The 24,174-nt window shown below is 44.2% G+C and overlaps 1 protein-coding gene across 1 annotated transcript in view; it reads left to right on the top strand.

Annotated features, from left to right (window-relative positions):
• Positions 1-23,295, top strand: part of rasl10b (RAS like family 10 member B) — a 169,649-nt gene extending 146,354 nt beyond the window's left edge. The window contains exon 3 of the mRNA XM_078548700.1: positions 23,025-23,295. Within this exon, the coding sequence (XP_078404826.1) occupies positions 23,025-23,295 (271 nt within the window). The remainder of the gene's footprint in view (positions 1-23,024) is intronic.
• Positions 23,296-24,174: the final 879 nt, after the last annotated feature.

Genomic DNA, 24,174 nt, shown 5'->3' with positions numbered 1-24,174 from the left:
AATTTTCAATCACTGTAGCTTCAGCACCTTTATGGGGACAGAGTTCCAGATTTCTACTACCCCTTGTGTGAAGAAGTGCACTCTGGCAAGATAGTTGAATAACAGGATCTATTATAATCTTTTCCATGGAGCAAGTATAATAGTTCTGTTGAAGGGTCATTGGACTCGAAACGTCAACTCTTCTTTTCTCCACCGATGCTGCCAGACTTGCTGAGTTTTTCCAGGTAATTCTGTTTTTGTTTTTGTTTTGGATTTCCAGCATCCGCAGTAGTTTTTTGTTTTTATAAGTATAATAGTTACCTGGGGAAAATTCTAAGAATATAATCTTGCCGAAGTGTTCAGATCATATAATAAACTGTAGGAGTACAAGGTTAACAGATTTGTAAAAGTCATTTAATTCCTTAAATGCCTTGAGGTCACTTAACATATCCATTATCTTTTTAACAAGAATTGTGAGGCCACCCTTACTCTCTGCTTACGTCCTACCTTTTGCAGGCAAAATTGTGGGATGTTCCAGATAGTTGATGCCTGGTCATACAGCTTATGTGTCTGGTACGGGTTGGTGTATGACCAGGTGAACCCATAATTCTGTGGGTTTTAAAGTTATAACTGGAAAATAACAGCTTCATGTTTGATTTATAGAGATGTTTCTTTCCAGATCTTTAGACATGACATGATGCAGGAGCATGCAGAAGTGGAGATGTTTCCAATTTATATATTACTTGATGTTAAATGTGATTGCCAACTTTTCCTCCCATTTCCTTTGTTGGTGTGGGATTGATCATCATTCCTTTATCTGATGACCTATCAACCAGGAAAAGATGGGTTGATGTGATGCAAATGATCATTGTAAGAGTTACCACATCTCTCAAACATTGTTGCTTCATTGAGATTTCTATAGGTTTGAGAATACAATTTCATTATTCATCGGCCTAGAAGGATTCAAACTTAAATCACATTCCAGATATATTGTACTTGTTCTTAGCTTTTAAACACATACACACTGATAGGTTGAGCATTATAACCACCTTGGCTTATTCATTTGGGAAGTGACAAGTCAAAAGGTCAAGGCCAATGATTGACATGTAGTGACCAATTATCAGCTGGAGAATAACATTCATGATTCGTGTAGATATTTATTTTGACAGGGATTGTGTTGCTAAGGTCTAGGTGCCCTTTGATGTTCTCTGATACCTCATAAAATAAAACACCAAATATCCTTACTAGAGCCTGGTTCCTTTCAATGGAATCAGTATGACTTTTGCAGAGTTATTACACTGCCAGCTTTACAGGTCACAGAAGCCTTCCGATATGCACTCCCCACCTGCTACATTGCCTGAAACTGACAGAACAGAATGCTGTCCCATTTCTATTTCAAAGTCTGTCAATGAGGGCGGGTGCAGAATTTTTGTCAACTTTCAAAAGCAATTTTTTTTAACAGCCCGAGCGGTCAGTTGATTTAAATCACAGCCCAAATAAAAACAGCAGCAGCTGGTAGGACTTTTCCTTTACATTTTTAATGCATTATGGCACCATCTGAACCCCTCAATTACATTCTAGCTTGCATCTATTACTCTAAGTATAAATATATTTAATTTTGAAAGATGAATTTTATCCTATTTAGTGGAGGAAATTATCAGTGAAAATATCTTTGAATTATTTTCTCAGTTAGCCTTTGCATTTCTTCTATTGCTCGGTTCTCTGGAACAGTAATTTGAGTCTCCTTGTTTCCTGAAGTCCTTAGTTTCTGTTTACAACATAATAATGACACACACTGAGCATAATTCAATGTACTGAGACAGGATTGATTAATGACCTCATAGTAAAGGATCCTCTAGGTAAGAGTGATCATAAAAGATGGAATTTCACATTTAGATTGAGGTTGAGAAATTTGGGCCTGAAACTAGGATCTTATATTTAATTAAAGACAATTAATAAGGGCATGAAGGCAGAGTTGGCTAAAGTGGAATGGGAAAATAGGTTAAAAGGTAAGGCAGTAAAGATGCAGTAACAGATATTTAAGGAGATTATTCTCAAAGATATATATCATTGAGAAAAGAAAGATGCAACAAGAATGATGCACCATCCATGGGAGTTAGGGATGGTATCAAATTGAAAGAAAAGATGTACAATGCTGCAAAGATCAGTGGTAGCCCAGATGATAGGGAGCATTTTGGAAACCAGCAAAGGATGAATAAAAACATAATAAAAAGGAAGAATTGGAGTATGAGAGGAAACTGTTGTAATGGTGTTGGTTACAGAATGTGTTTGTTAAGGTCATCTATATATTAACAGCAAGTCTTTGTTAACTATTTGTAACTATACACATATATACAGTAAAGGATACAGGCAAAGAGCTCTCTCCATGTCCAAATCTTAACACGTCTCTGGCCAACACGACACTGACCCTAAGTCTGGGTCATGTGCTTTCTAATGTCACTATGTGGGCAGTACTGTACTCAGTCCCACATTAACCCTGTACATACCAGATCCTTATATTACAGAAACTAGCAAGAAATATAAACATATAGGGAGAATTTTTAGCTCGGCGGGCGCACACCTGACCCAACCCAACTAAGCATAAAATGACGTGTGATGATGTCGGGTGAGCGTCCCGACATTATCGCACACTCGTGCAATATTTTGGTTGGGAGGTGTGCACCAGAGTTGGCAGCACACCCGCTGACAATTAAAAGGCCTAGTAAGACCTTTAAAAAGTTAATGGAAAGAAATTTTTCGCTGACTGTCCATCCTTACGGTTGGCGGGCAGGCAAAAAGGCCAAGCAGCCTTTGCATATTTTCGGAAACCTCATCCACGGGCGGGATGAGGTTTCCAACAGCAAATAAAAGTAAAATAGTAATCTTAAAATTGAATTAATAATCTGTCCCTGCTCATGTGACAGAGTCACATGAGGGGACATGTTTTATAACATTTTTAAAATATTTTTTATTTTGAAAAATGTTCATCTCCCTGAGGCAGCTCTGTGTCTCACGGAGCTTTTCCAGCATGCACCTGCACGCATGTGCGAAGTTCGCGCTCGTCCTGAGCACTGAGTGCTGCCGCTCACATTTCACGCTGGGCAGGCCTTAATTGGCTCGCCAGTGTGAAATTGCGGTCCAGCCCCAATCGCGGGTGGTGGTTGGCTTCCCGACTGCCCCCAGCGAGCCCGCCCGATGAGGGAAAAATCTTCCCCATACAGTTTAATCTTCTACAAGTATAGAAAAAGGAAAGAGAGTGGCTTAGAAGGAAAGAGCAGCTTGGGCTAATAACTGGCAAGTAACATTTGCACCACACAGGTGCCAGGCAATGACCATCTCCAGAAAGAGAGAATCTAACTGTCGCCCTTTGATATTCGATAGCATTACCGCCACTGAATCTCCCACTGTCAACATCCTGGGGGTTACCATTAAACAGAAATTGAACTGGACTAGCCATATAAATACTGTGGCTACAAGGGCAGGTCAGAGGCTAGGAATCCTGTGGTGAGTTAATCACCTCCTGACTCCCCGAAGCCTGTCCACCATCTACAAGGCACAAGACAGGAGTGTGATAGAATACTCCCCAGTTGCCTGGATGAGTGCAGCTCCAACAGCACTCAAGAAGCTTGACACCATCTAGGACAAAGCAGCCCTCTTGATTGGCACCCCATCTACAACACTCACTCCCTCCACCACTGACTCACAGTAGCAGCAATGTGTACCATCTACAAGATGCACTGCAGGAACTCACCAAGGCTCCTTAGACAGCACCTTCAAAACCCATGACTACTACCATCTAGAAGAACAAGGGCTGCAGATGCATGGTAAGACCACCACCTGGAAGTTCCCCTCCAAACCACTCACCATTCTGACTTGAAAATATATCGCCGTTCCTTCACTGTCACTTGGTCAAAATCCTGGAACTCCCTTCCTAACAGCACTGTGGGTGTACTTACACCACATGGACTGCAGCGGTTCAAGAAGGAAGCTCACCACTACCTTCAAGGGAAATTAGGGATGGGCAATAAATGCTGGTCTACCCAGTGAAACCCACATCCCATAAATGAATTAGAAAAAGTAATCATTGGTCCCTTAGAGGGTGAGACTGGGGAATTAATAATGGGAAACAAGTAGAGACTTTGACCAAGCATTTCGTATCTGTCTTCTGACTAGAAAACACAAAAAGCATCTGAAGAATAGTAGAAAATCAATAGGCAAAATGGAGGAAGGGACTTAAAACTACCACAATCACTAGAGCAAAAGTACTAGGGGAAGAATTTTGCCCTTGGCGGGGTGCTTGGCAGGGGAAGGCGGGGGCAGTCGGGAAGCCGACTGCCACCCACGATCAGCACCGCACCTTGATTTCACGCTGGCCCGTCCAGTGTGGAATGTGAATGGGAGCGCTGAGCGCTGCCTGTGTGGGTAGTGGGGGGGAGGGTGAGTGGGCCTTGCACGAACATCGCGCATGCGCACGAGAGAGTGCCTCAATCTCTCTGAGGCACGGAACTGCCTCAGGGAGATGAAGCGCTATTTATAAAAACTAATGAAGAAACTAAAAATGTCATAAAACATGTCCCCTCATGTGACTGTCACATGAGCAGGGACATGTTTTTAATTCAAGCGTAAAATTTTAATTTTATTTTTATTTGCTTTAGGAAACCTCATCTCACCCGTGAATGAGGTTTCCAAAAAAGTGCAAAGGCCACTTGGCATTTTCACCTGTCCACCAAGGTTGGACGGGCAGTGTAACTTTGAATTTAATGGCTTTTTCGTGGCCATAATAGGCCTTTTTAACTGTCTGCAGGCGTGCTGCCAACTCCACTGACCGCCCGCCGTACGAAATATTGTGAGACTACATGATGATGTCAGGACGCTCGCCCATGCGTCATTTACACTCAGTCAGGCGCGCGCCCACCCACCGAGCTTAATATTCTGCCCTAGGAAAACTAATGGGTCTAAATGCTGACAAGTCCCTGGACTTTATGGCCTGTGTCTTATTGGCTTAAAGGAAATGGCTGCAGAGATAGTGGATGCATTGGTTTTAATCTTCCAAAAAATTCCAGATTCAGAAAAGGTCCCAGCAGATTGGAAAACCGCAAATGTAACACCACTCTTCAAGAAAGGAGAAAGAGAGAAAACATGAAACTATAGGCCAGTTAGTCTAACATCTATCATTGGAAAATGCTAGAATTCATTATGAAGGAGGTAATACCAGGACATTTGGAAAATCAAAATATAATCAGGCAGAGTTAACATGGCTTTGTGAAAGGAAAATTGTATCTGACAAATTGAATAGAGTTCTTTGAGGATGTAACAAGCAGGGTGGATAAAGTGGATGTAGCTGATATATGTATTTGCTTTTCCAAAAGGCTTTTGATAAGGTGGCACATGGATGATTACTGCACAAGTAAGAGCTCATTCTGTTGGGGGTGATCTATTAGCATGGAAAGCAGATTGGCTAACTAACAGCAAACAGAGAATCTGGATAAATTGTCATTTACAGATTGGCAAACTGTAACTAGTGGAGGCCTGCAGGGATCAGTGCTGGGGCCTCAACTATTTACGACCTAAGTTAATGGCTTGGATGAAGGGACAGACTGTATTGTAGCCAAATTTGCTGATGATACAAGGATAGGTAAAAAAAACAAGTTGTGACAAGGATACAAAGAGATAGAAATAATATAAGTGAGTGGGCAAAAATTGGCAGATGGAGTATAATGTGGGAAAAGTGAGAGGATGTCCACTTTGGCAGGAAGAATATAAAAACAGAATATTATTTAAATGGAGAGAGACTGCAGAATGCTGGAGTACAAAGGGATCTTGGTGTTCTTGTACATGAATCACAAAAAGTCAGAATGCACGTACAGTAAGTAACTAGGAAAGCAAATTGCAAGCGGTGATAGAATATAGAAGTAGGAAATCTTGCTACAACTGTACAGGGCACTGGTGAGACTACACCTACATAAGGGATATACTTGCATTGGAAACAGTTCACAGAAGGTGCACTAGGCTGACTCCTGGGATGAAGGGGTTGAGCAGGTTGTGCCTACACTCATTGGAGTTAAGAATAAGAACATAAGATTCTGAGGGGGCTTGACAGTGTAGATGCTGAGAGGATGTTTCCCCTTGTGGGAGAATCTAAAACTAGGGGGCACAGTTTAAAAATAAGGGGTCTCCCATTTAAGACAGAGATGAAGAGGAACTTCTTATCTCAGACACAGAGAGAAGTGGAGGATGAGTCATTGATTATATTCAGGGCCAAGTTGGACAGATTTTTGATTGACAAGCGAGTCAAGGGTTATGAAAGGTAGACAGGAAAATGGAGTTAAGGCCACAATCAGATCAGCCGTGGATCTTATTCAATGATGGAGCAGACTTGATGTACCGAATGATCTGCTCCTGCTCCTATTTCTAATGATCTTATGATCATTGGTTGTGAAGCACTTTGTGACATCTATAGGATATATTAGAGATAGATAAATGCAAATTTATTTTGCATGCTATAATTAGTCAGGGACATCTGATTAAAATAGATTATGGAGCCCTGCAACCATTCGCTCCCAAGGTCCTGGAACCCAAATCTCCTGGAGTGGATGTACACTTGAGTAATTTATTACATGCATTGAATTACTTAGAAAATACTGCACAGAAATAGGCCAATGACCATCACTAACCATATCCTCGTCAATGTCATTACCACTACTGAATTCCCCCAACAACATTGACAGCACCTTCCAAACCCACGACCACTACCATCTAGAAGGACAAGGGCAGCAGACACATGGGAACACCACCACCTGGGAGTTCCACGCCAAGCCACACACCATCCTGACCTGGAAATATATCACCGTTCCTTCACTGTCGCTGGGTCAAAATCCTGGAACTCCCTCCCTAACAGCACTGTGGCTGGACCTGCACCAGGGCAATTAGTGATGGGCATCAGCGACTCACATCCCATGAACAAATAAAAGAGGAACTGACCCATGCGATGTTTATGCTCCACATGAATCTCCTCCCATTCCTCTGTATCTAATGTTATCAGCATATGCTTCCCTTCTTTCTCCCTATCCTTTTTCCATGCGTATTTGCTTTCCCTTGTATTCTATCTGCTTTTCCTTTTTCTCTTGCTGCATTTGTGTCACTTCATTGTCTGACTGCCTTTCTTACTCATTGGGTGAAATTTTCCATTTATGAGACTATGTTCAGTGGCAGGCGGTTTTTGTGGCACCCACCTCATTGGCTGGAATGGCAGGAGCTCGCTCCCGATTCCGTGTTTGTAGGGTCATTAATTATGCACAGGCAAGTATCGGGCCAAATCACCTGGCGGGTTCGGGAGCTGATTCATCCACCCACCATCAGCTGGCGGGGTCGAAGGTCAAGACGCCATATTTAAAGGCCAGTCCAACACAATCTCACTCTCTCCAGCCCACCCATCTTCCAGACAGGTGCAGAGATGTCTTGCAGCCAGAAGAAGGCAGCCGAGAGCCTCAAGAAGAAGGCAGCACCCCGCTTCATCCATCAGGACCTCCAGGCCTTGGTCAGAGAGGTGCAAGTGCAAAGTCAAGTCCTGTATCTCAGGGATGGCTGCAGAAAGCACAGCAGCCTCACCTCTCCAGCCTGGGAGGCCATCGCAGAGCAGGTCAGCGTGGCTGGCAACCACGCCCGAAATGTCACCCAGTGCAGGAAGAAGATGAATGATCTCATCCGCTCCACCAGGGTAAGTCATCCTTCAACTCCCTCCAATATCAAACTCTCATCATGGCAACATGCACTCAAATGGCTACACTCTTCAGGGATCTCACCCAACCATTAGCTGGGGACACATATCAACACTCGTTCTCTCACAGAGACTTTCACATCACTACCATCCCATCTATCAGGTTACTCACACCCCATCCTCTTGTCCTCTTTGGGAGGGCTCACCACACTCAGGGGGCATGCATCTCCCCCAACCTCTACTCCACCCTCCCCATCACCTGCCTTTCTTTCTCCTTCATACAGGCCGACCTGATGCACAACAGGCGTGAGAGAGTGCAACTGGCAGGAGGGACGGCCGACATCAGTCTTCACTGCGTTTGAGGAGGCTGCAGCTGAGCTGTCTGGGGAGGGCAGGGATCGCTCCTGTGGGGAAGGGGAGATCAGCCTCTCCAACCAACCTATTACAGATCACAGCTCCATCACTTCATCAAATCCTGACATTCACAGTGAGTCAAATGCAGTCTTATCCAGCTCATGTTCATTAACTGAAACTCTATTTTCTAGACTAGCAGATTGAGGCCCCCAAGCCAGTCTAGCACTAGTGTAAACCTCCAGATTACATCCAAGGAGGAAGCTCTGGAAGAGCTATCACGGCTCTCACACACACCCTCCACCAGCTCAGAGACACTCACGTTGGTCGGGCACAGGTGTAGATTAGGCTCGGGTTCACTTTCTGGGGATCACCTCACTGACACGTCCCCGCAGCAGTCGGGGACAGGGACAGCCCAGGTCTCCGGCACTCGGAGGGCTGCTGGAGGCCAGCCACTTGCTCAGTCTGAGTCAGATGATGAGCCCCTGGAAGTGGCCGCCAAATCAATGCTGGATTGAGATGATTGACCTCCAGCCACAACATGGTCAATGAGTGGATGCCCTTTGGCTTGTTAGGAGTGTCAAATCTGGTAAACACGTGACAGGCCTTCATTGATAGGATGCCATATATGATACAGCTGTGCCTCCTTCACTATTGCCTGCTTTCCCAAATTCTACATTCCTAAGTGTTAATCTTGAGATGCAGCAACTGTAATGTGAAGCCACTGAGTTCTGAGTAGCCCTTTAACAGTGCTCATGAAGCCATTGGCTTTCAGTGGCTTTCATCGCAAAGAGGTCTTCCTCCTTTCATTCTAAGCAGACTCCCGCTCACTCCTGCAGCAACAATATGTTAGTTGGCAACCCCAGAATGGCCCCTTGGTGTTTGCCCTTACCCCTCACTGCCATTCCACAGCCTTCCTTCCCTATTACCCACCTTGTGTTCATCAACCCCACCCTCGCCTCACAGCCGACCCCCGGTTGAAGCGCTAGTTTCTGAAAGTGGAGGCCTGCATGAGTACCACAGCACAGTGGTGTTCCTCGACACAATGTAGGCAAAGAGCAGGGGCAGACCAACCCTACAGCCCCAGCAGAGTGGTGTTCATCGCAACAAGACCAGCGCAGCACTATGGCAGGTAGTGTGTTCCACTCACCTCAAAGTTACCAGTGAACTGAGGTCTGACTTGTGCATGCTCCCCTCTTTTCAAACGGGTTCGAGGCTGATGTAATTTCCCGAGGGTGTGACACAAGATTGGAAGGCCTGACGAGATTTCGGTGAGCAGCTGTTTTAATGAGCATTCATGAGATGTTAATGAATTCAAAGGGCGTTCATACCACTAGTCGGCAGGATAACCAACCCACCATTAACCCGCCATCAGGAGAATTGCAATCTGCTTTTACGCCAGCGGAATTCTGACTTTTTGCCTGCTGCTGGATTCTCCACTCCCGCCTGCCATGAAACTCCCCTTGGGGGGCATGGTAAAATACGGCCCATTATCTCTCTCATGTGCTTCGTTGATGGTGGAGACCCTTTGGGAAGTCAGGAGGTCAACCAATCACTGCAAAATCCCCAGCCTCTGACCTATTCTATTGCCATATAGCATGTGGCTGTTGCAGTTTCTGATCATTGGTGCCCCCCCTCCACCCCACCTCCCCGCTCTCAGGATGCTGATAGTGAGGAATTGGCAATGATAATGCCATTGAATGTCATGGAAAGATGACCAGTTACTGTTGGAGATGGTCATTGCCTGGTACTTGGGTGGCACAAATGTTACTTGCCACTTATCAGCCTAAGCCTGAATGTTGTCCAGGTCTTGCTGCATGCAGGCATGAACTGTTTCATTATCTGAGGAGTTGTGAATGGAACTAAACACTGCAATTATCAGTGAACATCCCCACTTCTGACCTTATGATGGAAGGAAGGTCGTTGATGAAGCAGCTGAAGATGGCTGGGCCAAGGACACTATCCTGAGGAACTCCTGCAGTGATGTCCTGGGACTGAGATGATTGACCTCTAACAACCACAACCATCTTCCTTTGTGCTAGGTATGACTCCAACCAGTGGAGAGTTTTCCCCTGATTCCCATTGCCTGCAGTTTTGCTAGGGCTCCTTGATGCCACACTTGGTCAAATGCTGCCTTGATGTCAAGGACAGTCACTCTCGCCTCACCTCTGGAATTCCACTCTTTAGTCCATGTTTGGACCAAGGCTCTAATAAGATTTAGAGCTGAGTGGTCCTGATGGAACCCAAACTGAACATCAGTGAGCTGTTATGGGCAGGAGGGGGTCAGTTCAATCAGCACTGTTTTCCTCTTACTACCTGTCTGTGAACAGAATGCTTTTTTAATTAGTTTGTTTTCATAAGTAAGCAGAGGTGTAATTTCCCAACCCTTCCGACTTTGTGTGATGCAATTTTACTAATAATCCCACAGCAAACTCAAATTATGATTAACTCTGTAGGTTTGTTCATTACACATATTCAAAAACCCACGGAAAATAGAGTTAGTTACATCACACTCTGCATTCACACAGTAAAGGGAGGGATAGAGAAAAGGAGGTTCACAGTGAAGATGAGCATTAAATCAAGGGCCACAGAGAAAATGAATATTGGTTTACGTAAGGTCCAGAGTCCCAAAGTCAAAGTCCAATGAGGAAGTCTTTCACGTAGGCATTTGATGGTGGGCTGGCTAGAGACCAGTGTAAGATTAACTTCTTCAGATGGTGTTGATACCACAAGATGAAATAGGCACACAGAGATGGTATCAGTTCTGTAGGCAATGATACAAAATCTTCTAGTAGAGTCAGGTTAGATGGACCAATGGTCCGACCTGGACAGAGCTTGCTTCTGTGTGGTCTCCCAGTTGGATGTTAAACAGCAGACTGGCTGCACAGCTCAGAAAGGTAATATTAAACTGCTCAAAAGGCCAGTGTTGGGTCATATGACCTTGCTCCTCCACAGTGACTTCATCAAAGGATCTTTATCCACCATCTCGAATTTCGCTTTGCTTTCAGGACTGAGAATATCTCAGCTATTCGTGTTGAGGGTCTCATGTTTGGGAAGTCATTGTCTCAACAGACCCATGGACTCCACTAGCAAGGTTGGCTTGTAAAATGCAAATGGCATCCCTTGGTCTGTACAGTCCCAAGTTGTCTGTTAGAAGCTCCTTAGACATAATGAGGTGAGACATTCCCAAAACTGAGAAGAGAACTCTTTTGTTCTGGAAACTGCTGGGGATAATTTCCACACAGATGGTCAATCATCTTCATTGTCTGTGTTCAGTGGAAAAGTTCAGTGTGTCAGCTGTGGCTCAGTTCATAGCACCCTTGCCTTTGAATCAGAGGGTTGTGGGTTCATGTCCCACTCCTGGAAACCAAGAACTGTGATTGTACTTGAAAGAGTTGCAATCTGTGACTGTTGATAACTCGAAAGAGTTTAAAAATAAGAAATAGTAATGAGGATAAAGTTTTTAAATATATACAGGTTGAGTTTCTGTTCTGTGTCAGAGGAACCCAACAGAGCAATAAAATAGTATTGCAATCTTGTTTCTAATGCTTACCACAGCTAAACGTGACAGCAGTTCACCTGTTGCTAGGAGACAGCAAGTAACCCGAAGTAATATATTATATGCTCAATTCAAGTATTACACACCCTACTGAAATGTGCAGGTCTGAAAGGTCTAACAACAAAGTATACCCTACAGAGTTTCAGAATGATCCACGTAATTTTGTTTTTGCTGCCCCATAACTTATTATCCTCAGTTATTTGTATTATAATTTTTTTTTAATTTCATGGGATGTGGACATCACTGGCAAGGCAAGGCCAGCATTTGTTGCCCATCCCTAATCGCCCTTGAAATGAGTGGCTTGCTAGTCCATTTCAGAGGGCAGTTATGAGTCAACCACATTGCTGTGGATCTGGAGTCACATGTAGGCCAGACCAGGTAAGAATGGCAGATTTCCTTCCCTAAAGGACATTAGTGAACCAGATGGGTTTTTACAATAATCAATGATAATTTCATGTCACTATTACAGAGACTAGCTTTCAATTCAGGGGAGGAGAGGGTGTAGTGGCATTGTCGTAGTTCTAGGGAGCCAGGGTAATGCTCTGGGTGACCCTGGTTCAAATCCTGCCATGGTGGAATTTAAATTCAATAAAAATCTGGAATTAGAAGTCTAATGATGACTATGAAACCATCATTGATTGTCATAAAACCCATCTGATTCACTAATGTCCTTTACAGAAGGAAATCTGCTGTCCTTACTGGTCAGGCCTACACATGACTCCAGACCCACAGCAAATTGGTTGACTTTTAAATGTCCCTGAACAAAGGCAACGAGGAATGGGTAATACATGCTGGCCCAGCCAGCGATGCCCACATCCTGTGAATGAATAAAATTAAAATAAAATTCCAGGAGCTGCCATCATTGGATTTGAACCCACATCCCTAGAGCATTAGATGGGCCTTTGGATTACTAGGCTAGTGACATTACCACTACACCACTGTCTCCCTATGATGGTATATTTGCAATATTTGCCTAAGATGCAAATCTTTTTATTTATTTATTTACTCTTGCCTCCTTCTGCAGGACATACACCTTTCTTTTCTCAGCTATGCCCATGGTTATCAAAGATTTCTTTTTACCTTCTTTATTTCCCACTGTGGGACCTTGGTGTAACAGATTTTCCACTATACCATTTTCAATGGTTTGTACGTAAATAGTTTCTCATCATAGTCCAGGCTTGGCTGACTGCAGTGATGAACTCAGCATTGAGTGCCTCACACATTTCCCTCCAATCCTGTCAGTAAATGTCAAGCTCTCTCAATGCCACTGAATACTTCATTCCAAACAACATTGTTAATTCAGAATTTTTATTTGTTGCCTTAAACTGATTGAAATACCGGTGATGGAGTTGTTTTGTATGTTGTTTTTCAATTCACCACAGCCCAGTCTAGAAATTGTGGTCTCACAGGGTAACAATTTGAAATTCCATGTTCCATTCCGTACACTCATACGCAGGTTCTCCGGGAGCTAGAGAAAAACAGAACTCAGGCCCAGATGTAAATCCCAAGTCAAACCCAAAGTTTCTGACTGAAGAACCATTTTAGTTGGGGCAATATCCAGTTGGGGCAACTTTTAAAATTTAATAAACTAATTTTATAGGTACATTTAATATTGTTTATAGGACCTTTTTAAATATAAAATAAAAACAGAAAATGCTGGAAAAGCTCAGCAGGTCTGGCAGCATCTGTGGAGAGAGAAACGAAGTTAATGTTTTGAGTCCAATATGACCTGCTGAGTTTTTCCAGCATTTTAAGACCATAAGACCATAAGACCATAAGACATAGGAGCAGAAATTAGGCCATTCAGCCCATCGAGTCTGCTCTGCCATTCAATCATGGCTGATAAGTTTCTCAACCCCATTCTCCCGCCTTCTCCCTGTAACCTTTGATCCCCTTACCAATCAAGAACCTATCTATCTCGGTCTTAAATATACTCAATGACCTGGCCTCCACAGCCTTCTGTGGCAATGAACTCCATAGAATCACCACTCTCTGGCTAAAAGGTTTCTCCTCATCTCTGTTCTAAAAGGTCTTTCCTTTACTCTGATGTTGTGCCCTCGGGTCCTAGTCTCTCCTACTAATGGAAACATCTTCCCCACGTCCACTCTATCCAGGCCTTTCAGTATTCTGTAAGTTTCAATCAGATCCCCCCTCATCCTTCTAAACTCCATCGAGTATAGACACAGAGTCCTCAAATGTTCCTTATATGTTAAGCCTTTCATTCCTGGGATCGTTCTCGTGAACCTCCTCTGGACCCTCTCCAGGGCCAGCACATCCTTCCTGAGATACGGAGCCCAGAATTGCTCACAATATTCTAAATGTGGTCTGACCAGAGCCTTATAAAGCCTCAGCCGCACATCCCTGCTTTTATATTCTAGTCCTCTCGAAATAAATGCCAACATTGCATTTGCCTTCCTAACTACCAACTCAACCTGCAAGTTAACCTTAAGAGAATCCTGGACTAGGACTCCCAAGTCCCTTTGCACTCCAGATTTCTGAATTCTCTCCCTATTTTGTCTATGCCTCTAATCTTCCTACCAAAGTGCATGATCTCACACTTCCCCACGTTGTATTCCATCTGCCACTTCTTTGCCCATTCTCCTAACCTGTCCAAATCCTCCTGCAGCTTCCCCACCTCCTCAATACTACCTGTCCCTCCACCTATCTTTGTATCATCTGCAAACTTAGCCAGGATGCCCTCAGTTCCTTCATCTACATCATTAATGTGTAAAGTGAAAAGTTGTGGTCCCAACACTGACCCCTGCGCAACTCCACTAGTCACCAGCCGCCATCCTGAGAAGGACCCCCTTATCCCCACTCTCTGCCTCCTGCCAGACAGCCAATCTTCTATCCATGCCAGTACCTTGCCTCTAACACCATGGGCTCTTATCTTACTGAGCAGCCTCCTGTGCGGCACCTTGTCAAAGGCCTTCTGGAAGTCCAAGTAGATAACATCCATTGCCTCTCCTTTGTCTAACCTACTCGTTACCTCCTCAAAGAATTCTAACAGATTTGTCAGGCATGACCTCCCCTTGATGAAACAAAGGTTTTTCTGTTTTTATTGTAGATTTCCAGTATTCACAGTATTTTGCTGTTATTTCCATTTTAAAATATGTTTGGTTTATTATAATTGTTATTCCCTGCTGTGTACAATCACCCAAGATAAATGGTGGATGAAAACATTTAATAAATTATTGATTGGCCGGTTTTGTGGTACTTGTTTGTTAGTGAATACGAGCTATGAAAAGTTTGAGGGATTTGGTTATTGGTTTAAACCTATTGCCATTTTCCTTGTAGGAGTCTGTATGTTTCTTTGTTGCTACATCTTGATTCCCATTCAGTTAATTGGATAATTTGATTAAAACTTAACAGATGAGTGATTATTTCTGCCAGTAATGATTTCTTGCAGTGTGGCACCTTGAGAAAAGCCTTCATTTGCTTTCCTATACAATTAATGTGAGCAGTTCAATTAGATTCCAGTTTTTATCTCTTTTTAGGGGATCGTTCATTCTATATTTATACCATCTGAATCTTTTGATTGGATTCCAGTCTATATTCACTCTCAGGTAACTGTTCTTGCATTAGTCAGTCTCCAATGGTATCATACCCAGTGAATCAGAGAATAGCTCCTCTTTTTTGCTTGCTCATGTTGCTGTGTTTCATCCTTCACTTCCTCTTTCCTGCTTCCAGCTCCTGTGGAAATAAAAAGACAGCAATGCACTGCATTCCCTGCTAATCACTCTTCCTGTTCTCCTTATGTTAGGGTTTCCTCAGAGTTTGAGGACTGGATTTTAACACAGGCTTTGGGACTCAGATATTGGGACCTGAGCCTGCACTTCCCAGCAGTGCACCCTCCGGCACAATCTTCTCAGAGATCTTCCCATAATTGGCTGCCTCTGTGTCCACCATCCAAGTAAGGAGAGCGGGCGGGCTCCTGATGCTGCTGACGCAATCCAGCAGCTCTGGAACTGGATAGGTAGGCACTGCTGAGACAGGCTGGTGATCAGGACACCTCAACATGGAGACAACTTGTAGGCATGTATTTATATTAAAAATTATGAGAGGCATGTTAGTTCCCTTGGATCAGAGGGGAAACACCTCTGAGTACATCGTTTGGGCCTCGAGTAAAGCTTTTCCTGCCCCCAGCCCCCTCTTTGAGGCATGGAGCCGCTGGCTCTGGTTAACCTGCTGGCCTGCTGCATTGAGATGGTGACCTCAGCCGCTCCTAACTGGGGTTTTAGTTATCTCAATTAGCTCTGCCCACATGCAACCCATCCTCCTCCACACTGCCCTGGGAAAGGTCCCTGGCAGCGGAAATGTGTCTGGGGGGTGTCTTGACACAGTCCTTCCCTATTGTTCTGGCATTCTGCACCTCTGCCTCACCCACCACAGGGCTGCACAAACTGATTGTAGGTACAGGGTCTCTCATCCCTTCCAAATAATATACAATTCCTTTTCTTCATGTGTACAGAATACTTGTTACTTACAGCCATTGACAACTATAGACACCCTGGGCGAAATTTTACGGCAGTGGGGTTTTACGTCCTCGCCAAAGCCAATGAGGTTTAGAATGTCTCGCCGCATTTTACGGCCCCGTCCCCGCTGAAACTGGGCTGTAAAATTCTGCCCCCTGAGATTACTGGTGGGGTCAGTACTGGAGGCTTTCAGTGGGCTACAGTGTCACTACACTGCACTTCCATCAATGTGGGATTCGCAATTTGTGGTCGCAAAAGACATCAGTGAACAAGTGTAATCACATTAATGTGCAATGTGTAAACAAAACTATTTTTTAACACTTATCTTTGTTTTAGACTTTTGAAATTTCAGTTACTGAACAAGAACACGGCAGCAGGGACATTTCCTGGAAGCATTTTGAGCAACTTGAAGGGAAAAGATGGATTGAGTATTTTGTGACTGGATAATGGATTGAATCTTCTGAGGAGTGGCAGTCACCATCGGATTGCCACTCTGCTCCTATCTTTTTTACACTAAGATGGAGCTCCGCATTTCTGGCCTGGATTTCCAAGCCAGGCCTCTTCAGGAATGTGGAGGGTATCTGTTCTGGGAGTCCTTCCTTGTAGTGCAGGCTCACTGGGGAAGGCCAAGCCAGACCCCTTTTTACGGCATTAGCTGCTGTATTCGGGTAAGCCTTAATTCACTAACACCGTGAAAAGCTGGGATATTTAAGTAGCTTTTCAGTGTGTTACTAATGAGTGTAAGTGGGTAGGGTGGCAGGGTTGTAGGGCAGTAGGTTGGGTAGGGTGCTAGCTCTGTAGGGTGGCAGGGTGGTAGATGGAAGGGTGGGTACGGTGGTGAGGTTGGGTAGGGGGTGGAGTTGGAGGGGTGAGTCGGAGGGGCAGGGGCGAGTTGGAGGCTCGGAGTGAGTCAGAGGGTCGGGGGAAAGTTGAAGGTGGGTCGGGGGGGAGCGAGTTGGAGGGTCAGAGGAACAAGCTGGAGGGTCCGAGGAAGTCAGAAGATCATGGGATCAGAGGGGTGTCAGTAGGGAGTCAGAGGGTTAGTTGTATAATTACCTAGGAATTAGACATGGCTTTTTCCTGTCTAATATTTTCTGGGTAACTATCCAGGTGAGTGAGTTGGAACACTCCGAAGTCTCCGACTCTAACACAGAGTTGGAGACCTATTCAGGGTGTTCCGGACACAGGGAATTGCCCATCGGAAGTTGAAACTTCCTGGTAATTCCCACGAAGTCCTTAGATTAGGACTTCTGAGTCGTCCCATAGTGCATCCTCCAGGAGACCAGAAGATCTGGGCCATTGATACTTAACAGAAGATGTGGCATGCTAGCCATGAAAGCCCTCTTGCAGCACCATCTACAGGTGTAGCTGGGTAACAGCAGTGTGTAACTCTCGTAGATATTTATTATTCTGTATATCTCTTGGCTTGATTCATAACTCACACAGGCATACATTATTACATATTTGTATATATGCCACCTGACCTTTTGTAAAGCTCATAGTTGGGTGTAAAAAGCAATTAATAACACAAATGTAATGTTGGCCTTTATCACAAGGGGCTGGATTATAAAGGGGAGGAAGTTAATGCTTCAGCTGTACAGGGCCTTTGCTCAGACCCCATTCTGGGGTGCCACGCTCACTTCTGGGCACCACACCTCAGGTTGGGCATATTGGCTTGGAGGCAATATTACTTAGGATTCCTGCTCCTGATTTCATGCCAGAACATCCTGATGAGCAGACATGGTCCTGGTATTGGTGCAGTGCAGATTCACCAGAATGAGACTGAGGTTAAATTATAAGGACAGGTTGTATAAACTAAGCTTGCATTCTCTTGAGTGCAGGAGATTGAGTGGTGATCAGACTGAGGTGTTTACAACATTTAATGGATCTGATTGGGTAGATACAGAGAAATTATGTCCTCTGGTTGGAGATTCATGAATGAGGAAACAGAATCCTAAACTTCCAGGCAGGCCATTCATGGAGGACATTTTCACAGAAATCTGGAACTCCCTCCCCCAAAATACTATGGATACTGGGACAATTGGAGTTCTCAAGACTGAGGTCAATGGATCTTTGTTAGGTAAGGGTACAAGGGTTGTGGAGCTAAGGCAGATAAATTAAATTACATCCATACGGATAGGTTTAGCAGCCCTGGGCATTGCATTTACCAACAGCCATATCACAGAATCTTAACGGCACAGAAGGAGGCCATTCAGCCCATCATGTCTGCAATGACTTTCCAAATGAGCATTATGACCTAGTGCCATTGCCCTGCCTTTTCCCTGTACCCCTGCACATTGTTTCAATTCAAATAATCATCTAATGCCCTCTCGAATGCCTCGATTGAACCTTCCTCCACCACACTTCCAGGCAGTGCATTCCAGACCCGAACCACTCATTCTGTGAAAAAGTTTTTTCTCACATCACACTTGTTTGATCCCTTTACGAGTGGGAACAGCTTCTCCCATTCAGCCCCTCATGATTTTGAACATCTCTATCAAATCTCCTCTCAACCTTCTTCTCTCCAAGGAAAACTGTCTCAATCTCTCCAATCTATCCTCATAGTTGAAGTTTCTCATCCCTGGAACCATTCTTGTAAACCTCTTCTGCACTCTCTCCAATGTGTTCACATCCTTCCTATAATATGGTGCCCAGAACTGTACACAATATTCCAGCTGAGGTCTAATGAGGGCCTTATATAAATTCAGCATAACCTCCCTGCTCTTGTTCTCTATGCCGCTATTAATAAAGCCCAGGATACCATATGCTTTATTAACTGCTCTCTCCACCTGTCCTGCCACCTTCAATGATCTATGCACATATACACCCAAGTCTTTCTGTTCCTGCACTCCCTTAAAAATTTCATCTCTTATTTTATACCATCTGTCCATGTTCTTCCTACCAAAATGCATCACCTCACACTTCTCCGCATTGAACTTCATCTGCCACCTATCTGCCCACTCCACCAACTTGTCTACGTCCTCTTGAAGTTCCACATTGTCCTCCTCACAGTTCACAACACTCCCAAGCTTCATATCATCCGCAAACTTTGAAATTGTCCCCTGCACACCAAGATCTAGATCATTAATATATAACAGGAAAAGCATCAGTCCCAATCTCAACCCCTTGGGAACTCCACTACTTCCTCCAGCCCGAAAAACATCCATTGACCATTATTCTCTGCTTCCTATTTTTCAGCCAATTTTGTATCCATGTTGCTACTGTCCCTTTTATTCCATGAGCAGTAACTTTTCTCACAAGTCTGTTGTGTGACACTGTGTCAAATGCCTTTTGAAAGTCCATGTACACCACATCAACAACATTACCCTCATCAACCTTTTCTGTTACCTCTTCAAAAAACTCCAGCAAGTTAGTTAAACATGATTTCCCCTTTAGAAATCCATGCCGGCTCTTCCTTATCAACCCATATTTTCCATGTGACTATTAATTCTATCCCAAATAATTGTTTCTAGAATCTTGCCCACAACTGAAGCTAAACTGACTGGTCTGTAATTGCTGGGCTTATCCTTACAACCTTTTTTGAACAAGGGCATAATGTTTGCAGTTATCTAGTCCTCTGGCACCACCCCCGAGTCTAGGGAAGACTGAAATATTATGGCCAGTGCCCCTGCAATTTCTACTCTCACTTCCTTTAATATCCTTGGAGGCATCTCATCCATTCCCGGTGCCTTGTCAACTTTACCGACAGTCTATTCAACACTTCCTCCTTATTAATTTTGAACCCTTCTAGTGACAGAGTTTCCTTGTCTGTCACCATGGCCTGGGTAGCATCTACTTCCTTGGTAAAGATAGATACAAAGTATTCACTTAATACCTCAGCCATGGCCCCTTTGTCCATGTGTAAATTCCCTTTTAGGCACCTAGTCAGCCATACTCCTCCTTTTACTATTTATATGCCTATAGAAGACTTTGGGATTCCCCTTTATGTTGGCTGCCAGTCTTTTCTCATAATCCCTCTTCGCTTCTCTAATATGCTTTTTCACCTCCCCTCTGAACCTTTTGTATTCCCCTTGGTTCTCAGTTGTATTTTCTACCTGATACCTGTCATAAATGCACTTTTTCTTTTTTATCTTAATTTCTATCTCCTTTTTCATCCAGGAAGCTCTGGATTTGTTTGTCCTATCTTTCTCTTTCGATGGAATGTACCTTGACTGTGCCCAAATTAATTATTTTTTGAAGATAACCCATTGTTCAGCTAGTTTTTCCTGCCAACCTTTCATTCCAGTCTATCTGGCCCAGCTCCATTCTTGCACCATCGTAGTCGGTTCTTGTCCAGTTAATTATTTTAACCCTGGATTTTCTATCATCATCCTAAAATGTAAATTCAATGATCATATAATGAGGTAGAAGAACAAAAAATTATAGATTCTCAAATCATTACAAGTAGCAATGCAGATTAACAGAACCATTAAAATACAAACAAAACATTAAGGTTCATTTCTAGATTAATAGAATTTCAAAAGCTGAGATGTTATGTTAAACTTGCATAGAATTTTGGTTAGACCTTAAATACTGTGCACAGTGCTGACCTCATTATAAAAAGGATATAGAAGCACTGGAGAATGTGCAAAAGAAGATTTATCAGAATGATATCAGAACTGAGAGGTTATAACTTTCAGCAAAATCTAAGAGTGACCTGAAGTCTTGCGCTCATCAGGACAGATCGCAAGATTACCAACAGTAAAGGGAACAACAATTTATACTGCATGAGAAGAGAGTGCTGATTGGTTGGCAAATGGACTCTTTAAAGCTACTCTTTAAAATTATGAAGCAATCTGATAGAGTAGACAAAAAGAAGATGTTACAACAAGAGCAATGTACTATGGATACTGGAAATCTGAAATAAAAACAGAAAATGCTGGAAATACTCAGCAGGTCTGGCAGCATCCGTGGACAGAGAAAAAGAGTTAATGTTTCAGGTTGATGACCTTTTGCGAGAACGTTTTGATGAAAGATCATCAACCTGAAACATTGACTGGGATTTTCCGTGCCCACCGATGTCGGATGCGTCCAGTGACGTGAGTGGACAATATGGCAAGAAGGCCAAAAATCTGTTTCACGCTGTTGTGAATCCAGCTTGCAATCATCCGCTCCTCCCGCCAATGGCGGGCCATGTTCCCAGCCATCAGACATCGGGAACCTCATTGTAATACATCAGCACATCATTATATATGCCGGACTCATCCTCCCCCCAGCTGGATCATCCGCCCATTTCGGTGGGAAAACATGCTGACAACGTGTTTCACAACAGCATATATAAGGCGTGCACCTGGTGGGCTGCACTTCGCTTGGGATTCAAGGTTTATTTGCCTACCTTGCTTCGGGCAGCACTCGCAGTCATCAGCACCAGGCTTCACAGGCAGCACCACATCACTTTTAAGGGGGCCCACGGGCAGGTCTCTACCTACCAGATTAGCCATATGTGGGTGGCTTTTTAATGGCTGAAGGGCAAGGTCTTGCGTGGGGAAGGGGGAGAAGTGGCCTCAGGAAAGGGGAGAGGCTGCAGGACAAGAGCTCTACTGGGAAAGGAGGGTATCTCAGAGTGTGTGTAGGGGCACATGTTGATCTGTGCAAGTGGCCTCAAGATGGTGAGAGCTGAGGAGACAGTCTCGAGAGGAGATGAGGCCAGATGGACATGTGCGTGAGCGTGGGTGGTGATATCCCTTGAGCTGGCAGTTAGTGAGAGGCTAGTGAATGTGTGATGGGCTTGAGTGTGTGAGTTTAGAGTGATGAGCTGGTTGCCTTACCCTGGCTCCATGGATGAGATCATTCATTCTCTATCTGCATTGGATGGCCAACCTCTTCTGTGCAGCATTGGCACTGATCACCACTGCCACCGCCTACCAAGCCAAAGTGGTAATGTAGCTGGCCTTCCTGCAGACAGAGCCGGGGTAGAGGACATCACAGCAGGCATCCACGGCATCCAAAAGGCGCTCAAGGGCTGCAGTCTTCTTGCCTTTCAGGGCCATGTCATCTTTGCTGCAGTCCTGGGCTGGAAGCACTGAGTGCAGCTGTACATTAAATGTGGTGCCTGGTGTGATGAAGCGGCGAGGTGACGGCGTGGCAGACAAATTGAAGCCCACTCGCTATGGAAACAGCATGTATCCCAGGAATGCATAAATAATGCAGTGGGTTTGGCCAGTGGGTAAAACATCGTTTTACCTGCCCGCTATGACAATTAGTTCAGATCTGGGATGATTCCGCCCATTAACTCTGTTTCTCCCTCCATGGATGCTGCCATACTTGCTGAGTATTTTCAACATTTTCTGTTTTCATTATAACCAACGTATTTCCTCTTGTGGGGGAATTGAAAACTAGAGGCCATAAATATAAGGTAGTTACTAATAAATCCAATAAGAAATTCAAGAAAAATATCTTTAGTATTGTTGAAAAAAGAGACATGCTGCCTAAGCTTTTCGCCTTGTGCTCATCAGGACTGATCATAAGATTACCAATAGTAAAGGGAACAACAATTTATACCGTATGAGAAGAGAGTGCTGATTGATTGGCAAGTGGACTCTGATTGGTAGAGGTGTTGCCATGGCAAATGCAGCAGGGAACAGTTAATTGCCAAGCTATTCAAATTCAAACCAGGCAATACTCAAATTCTGTACTACCAAACGACTATTTAAAAATAGCTCTATTCAGAGAATGGTGAGAATCTGGAATTCATTACTACAAGGAATAGTTGAGTTGAATAGGATAGATGCATTTAAGAGGAAGCTAGAAATGTGGATGAGGGAGAAAGGAATAGAAAGCTAAAGTGATAAAGCTGGATGGAGTGGGGTGAGAGGAGGCTCATGTGGAGAATAAACACCGGCATAGAGTAGTTGGGCTGAATGGCCTGTTTTTGTGCTGTAAATTCTGTGTATTATGTGCTCACCACTTGTTTCTTTGACCTCTCTCTACTCTCTCCGCCCAGAATGATTGGAACCAACGAAATCCCTATCATCATCGTCGGCAACAAACGAGACTTGCAGAGGGGCCGTGTTATTCCCAGGCGGAACGTTTCTAACCTTGTGAAGAAGACATGGAAGTGCGGCTACATTGAATGCTCGGCCAAGTACAACTGGCACATCCTCATGCTGTTCAATGAACTTTTAAAGACCATCGGGTGCGTGCGCTGCAGGCACGTGCACGCCGCCATCCGTTTTCAGGGAGCCCTGCGACGAAACCGGTGTAGCGTGATGTGACTCACTCTTCCGTTGGGACTTCACGGGGCGTCTAAGAAGGGCCTGGACGTGTTTAAATATTTATTGGGCGGATTTTACCGCGCATGGCGCAAAACTTCGGGCTGGTCACACGTAGACCTGGAATTTCGGTTTACGATCACATTCTTCTAATGCCACCTGATATGTGCTTCAGACGTGCAAAGCTCTGCACTATTTGTGCTGAGTTCTAAAGTTTACCCCCTTATCTCCCTTGTCAGATCATCTTTAATTTGTTTGTCATCGTTTCCTCTCAGTTTCTTCAGCAATAATTGATTCAAAGGTCTTCAAAAAAAAAAATCATGTTGGTTGGTGTCCTGAAGCAACCAGCTGAGTTGTGTTCAACCTAGGGTCAGCCATGGCTCAGTGGGTAGCACTCTCGGCTCTGATTCAGAAGGTGGTGGGTTTGACTCCTGCTGCAGAGGCCTGAGTGCAAAATCTCAGCTGGCGCCCTGGTGCTGTACTGAGGAAATGCCACACTGTCAGCGGTGCTGTCTTTTGAATGAGATATGAAATTGAGTTCTGTCAGCCCTCTTGGCAGATGTAAAAGCTTTCACTAATTTGAAATAGAATAATGGAGTTCTTCCCTCTACTGGTCAACATTAATCCCTCAGCTAACATCATTAAAATCAGACATTCTTGTCATTACTGTTTGTGTGACCTTGCCGTGCGTAAATTGATTCTCATGTTTCCTGTATTACAACAGAGTACTGCATTGGGTGTATAGCTCTTTGGGATATCCAGAGGTTGTGAAAGATGCACTTCCAGCTTCTAATGAGGGCTTTAGGAACCAGCCTGTCAACAAAAGTGCTAACGCGTCTATCTGCCAATCAACTATGTGATGGTTTCTTTGGTTGATCCAGC

This window comes from Cetorhinus maximus, chromosome 9 (genome assembly GCF_964194155.1).
Source record: "Cetorhinus maximus chromosome 9, sCetMax3.hap1.1, whole genome shotgun sequence".
Taxonomy (NCBI): Eukaryota; Metazoa; Chordata; class Chondrichthyes; order Lamniformes; family Cetorhinidae; genus Cetorhinus; species Cetorhinus maximus.
Note: the sequence above shows the minus strand (reverse complement) of the source record. Positions and strands in the feature narration are given on the sequence as shown.